General features: G+C 44.3%; 1 protein-coding gene across 1 annotated transcript; it reads left to right on the top strand.

Annotated features, from left to right (window-relative positions):
* Positions 1-415: 415 nt before the first annotated feature.
* On the top strand, positions 416-3,889 carry LOC126385970 (PAK4-inhibitor inka2-like). The gene is made up of 3 exons (XM_050038025.1): positions 416-582; positions 686-719; positions 2,081-3,889. Exons 2-3 carry the CDS (start codon positions 702-704, stop codon positions 3,062-3,064), a joined length of 1,002 nt encoding a protein of 333 aa, XP_049893982.1. The 5' UTR covers positions 416-582; positions 686-701; the 3' UTR covers positions 3,065-3,889.
* The last annotated feature ends 351 nt before the right edge of the window (positions 3,890-4,240 follow it).

The following is a 4,240-nucleotide window of genomic DNA, read 5'->3' as shown; positions in this document are numbered from 1 at the left end:
GCATGACACTTAAATAAAGAAATCAAATCAATCAAATATATTATGTTTGTTTCACTATTTCATTTTTTTATATATCTTTTATTTGTCTTATATCATTGTTTTTCAGACCTGTACAGTGCTGAGTGTTATGTAGGCTATATTAAAATTTAAAAATGGGAAAACTGTTCCTGATGCTCTCCTGCAGTTACACTGATCTAATCTCCAACATCAAGCTCAGAGTGTCTCCTCTGGTGGTTTAATATCCAATATATTTGGGCTTTTTCTTTGCATCTCTTGCAGCAGTGCTTTGGCTGCACACACACACACGTCGGTTTGCAAATGAGCTGTGTGAGCTTCCTGCGCTCTGATTGGCTCATTCAGACACGAGGAGCTGTGACTGGCTGCAGAGCGCGGAGCTGTAAAAAGGAGGCGAGCAGGGCGCAACATTCACTCAGCAGCACATCTGCCTCTGTGGAAGGGAGTCAGGACGGGATCCCCACTGGTGACACTGAAACCCGCGACACACACTGATCACACCGGGACTTTTTATTTACTCTTTTAAAGGGACATGTGATATTTTTGGACGGAGGCTGATACATTAAAGTGAGTGTGTGATGTCTATTTTTTATGATTTCTGATAGAGTGATTATGTGTGTGTGATGTCTGTGTGGTATTGTTTTAAATCTGGTTCATATTTTTCTTGCAGGATTTGAGTTTTACAGATGAGAGGAGAAAAGATGGTGAGTTTGTTCTCTCTTTATCTATTTATCTACTTTGTCCTTTGGATTTTAGTGATGCCCAGATGCCTCTTTATATGATGATTTTCTACACAGCAGCATTGTTGGATTAAATCACGACAGCTGACTCTTCAGCATATGGAGATGCCTATGCTGAGTAGTTTATATATCTGTTTATTCTTATGTGTTGCATGCTTTGTTTGTCCCATGACTATATCCAAGTGTTGGGGACTTTCTCAAGCTCTTGCAACATCTCACAGAGTTATGATGAAAACAAAATGGGGGCAGAGGGTCTTGCAGCAGGGTCAAATACTTAAATGGATTGCATAGACTCGGAGCAGGAAGGTCATTACAGGTTCAAAGGTTAGTGTAGTGTTAGTGGTTATGCTGGCTTGTGTTGGATGTGACCTCTACAGCCACATATGAACCTGCATCCTGTGGTTCTCCTCCAACATATCTCACCTCCCTGTCAGCTCAGTGTCTTATTTTTAACGACAGGGTCACACTAAGGTACAGCAGTGTTCTCACGTCTGAACTGTACTTGCTTTTATATATACACCATCTTGTGTTAAATGTTAAGAGATTAGATGTTTTTACAAGAATACGGGACCCCATCTTTCTTTCTTTGCGTCTCGTCTACTCTTAAACTCTCACACACACACTGTCACATGATCCCATATGCCCTGTTTGAGTTTGAGAGTGAGCCACCGCTGCTCACTGGCTGATTTTGACCAATCAGCACAGTGAGTCAGAGAGGAAACATGAGTATTATATGCTTCAGTGTGTCACTGGTGAATTTCATAGGCAGGCACGCTGCACCCTTAAAGAGGCAGGACCCTCGCAGCTAAATCTAAAGCCACAAGACCCCAGTCTCTGCTTAATATGCTGCAAATGTTTCTACCTTGCTCCTGGAGTCAGTGTGTGGATACATAGTTGAGGTTAGACATTAGTATGGCCGTCCATGTAATAACATCTGTCTGGGTTTTCAGTTGAATCACGCCTGAGTCAGTGAAAATAGGGCGTTGACTTGTGTTGTTGGTGTGGTCGAGTAAATCAACGGACAGATGATTTTGCTTTGTGTTGAGATCTGCCTATTGTTGAGCCTTGTTCTTTGAACAGCAGGTCGGCTGGCCTGAAAGATTACAGTAAGAGAAAAGGTGCGCTTTCATAGGTGAAAGTTAGTGTGAGCAAGTCTCAGCATGCCTACGAACTCTGCATTTACTCAAGTGTTGTCATTATTAGAGGCATTCTGCAGCAGGTCATCAAAAAGACTTTCAAATGTTTAGTTTCCTGCTACTGACGTATCACAGTGTGTGATTTACTGACAGCTGTCTGACTCTTGCTTTTCCCTTTTGTCTCCTCAGCTCTGCCTGCGTGACTCAGGCGACTGCTTACGGGAGCAGATGCAGTACATGATGAGGTCACTGCAAGACCTGAAACAGCTACGGAGAACCTGCCCTGCAGCCAGACGCCCCCTCAGCACCCAGCTCCCAGCTTTGGTGCGCCACTCTGCAGTGGCACGTGCCTGTCAGCAGCGAGCACTGCAGCGAGAACAGCGCACACGCCTGCGGATGTCTGATGCCAGCACAGCCAGTACATACGACTCTGCCTGCTGCCTGGCGAGTCCTCTGGAGGAGGAGGATGAGGAGGACTCGAGCAGCCGGCTGGACTTGAGCCTCAGACTGGGCCTGGCCTCACCCAGCAGTCAGAAGAGTTTGGAGTTTGATTCAGGCTACTCCGAGGCGTCATGGCAGGATGAAAGGGTGGTTCTCAGGAGGACCAGGAATGTGCGGGTGTCATCTTCAGCTTGTCTCCGCACAAACAGAGCCCCAAGTGGACGCATTCGACCCAAATCCACATCCGACGCCTGTTTGGAGACGTGGACGTCGTTTGAGCTCAGCGACCCAGAGGACTGGACGAACTCTTTGCTGACCAGAGGACGCAACCGCCAGCCTCTGGTCCTGGGCGACAACAGCTTTGCAGACCTCATACAGAACTGGATGGACTTGCCAGATTGTCCCGAGCCCACGGAGCTGATGCCAACCTCAAGAAGTAGACTTGGAAGAGGTTTTTTTGTCAACATGAGGAGGAAACTGGTGGGCTTTTCTAAAAGCGTAGAGGACAGAGTGAGGATGAGATCCACAGACTCTGCTCACGTTAACAGAACTGCAAACGCCCCAAAGCGTCTGTCCTGTCCAGTCGTGGCAGCGCAGCCCAAAGTCCCCTTTTTCCACCAGTCTCACATGGGCATTAATGAGATGGACACAGACTTTTACAACTTTGCAGCCCTCATGAAGTCACGCAGCCGACAGCCAATAATCTGCAAAGATATCATTGGCTACGTCTGACACAAAGACACGTACAGACCGGACAATCCCCCAGAGTCACTTTATTTTTATATGACTGTTTTTTCACTTTTTATACGCTGTGACTAAGCTAATGCAAATAAAGATGTTTTCATAATTTAAACTTGACATGCTGTTTATTAAATGATTCATGTCTTACATGTGATACGAGTTCCCAGAAGGCATCTGAACACATTTTTTATTTGTAGGGGAGTCACCCCAGGCTAATAGGGTAACATTTTCAACATAGATATCACCATAAAACTTTCCAGCTGATTACCTACATTCAGATGATAAGTTTATCTTTCTGTATTACTTCATAAATCAGAAAATACTGTCAACAGCCATGAAGAAAAATCAATTTTCGCCAAGTAATTATGAATAAAATATTATGTAAGTCAGGTATAATGATGTAGGAATAACTCCCTCATGTGAAAAGCTTCAAATATTAAGTTTAAATATGCAAATGGGGCATTATCTAATTAAATATGGCCATTTGCATACATCTCCTGAACCAAACTCTGAACTGAAATATCATTTGGGATGTTTTCCCTCCACCAGTCTGTAAGGTGACATGCTATGAAAGCAAAACAGCATCTCAACATTCATCAGTGCATGACAAACTATATTTTCACCTGGGGTATCTCGCCTCGAGTGAAGCTTCCGCCATAACCATCTGAGTTTCATTACAGCTCATTACAGTTAGACAGTGCTGCTGGATTAACCGTCTCTGCAGTGAAGCGAATGGATGTCGGTTCATTTGTTTTCATTAGAAATGTAATACTCTGGGCACGCATGATGGAGTCTGTAGATGTTAAGTGTAATTGGTGTATAATAAAAAAGATAAATTGAAAGCATGATCATATCTCAGATGTGCAGACGCGCAGTCATTCCAGGACGTATAAGGGCATTTGAGTTTCTAAAGAACCATTTTAGAGCACATTTTGGAGCACACTCATTACCGAGGGACCCAGTGATCTCAAACAAAAAAAAAAAAGTTCTCTTCTTACTCAACAAAAAAGTTCTTTTGAGAGGCTTTAAACAGGGCGACGGAGCTATTTACAGGCCAGAAACAGAGGCTGTATCAACACAGCGCTGTGTGCCTGATGAGGTAATTCCCCATGTGTCCGTGCAGGAAGAGGTGAGGAGAGGCGAAGCAGCTGGCTGCAGATGGAGCAG

This window comes from Epinephelus moara, chromosome 24, assembly GCF_006386435.1.
Source record: "Epinephelus moara isolate mb chromosome 24, YSFRI_EMoa_1.0, whole genome shotgun sequence".
Lineage (NCBI taxonomy): Eukaryota > Metazoa > Chordata > Actinopteri > Perciformes > Serranidae > Epinephelus > Epinephelus moara.
Note: the sequence above shows the minus strand (reverse complement) of the source record. Positions and strands in the feature narration are given on the sequence as shown.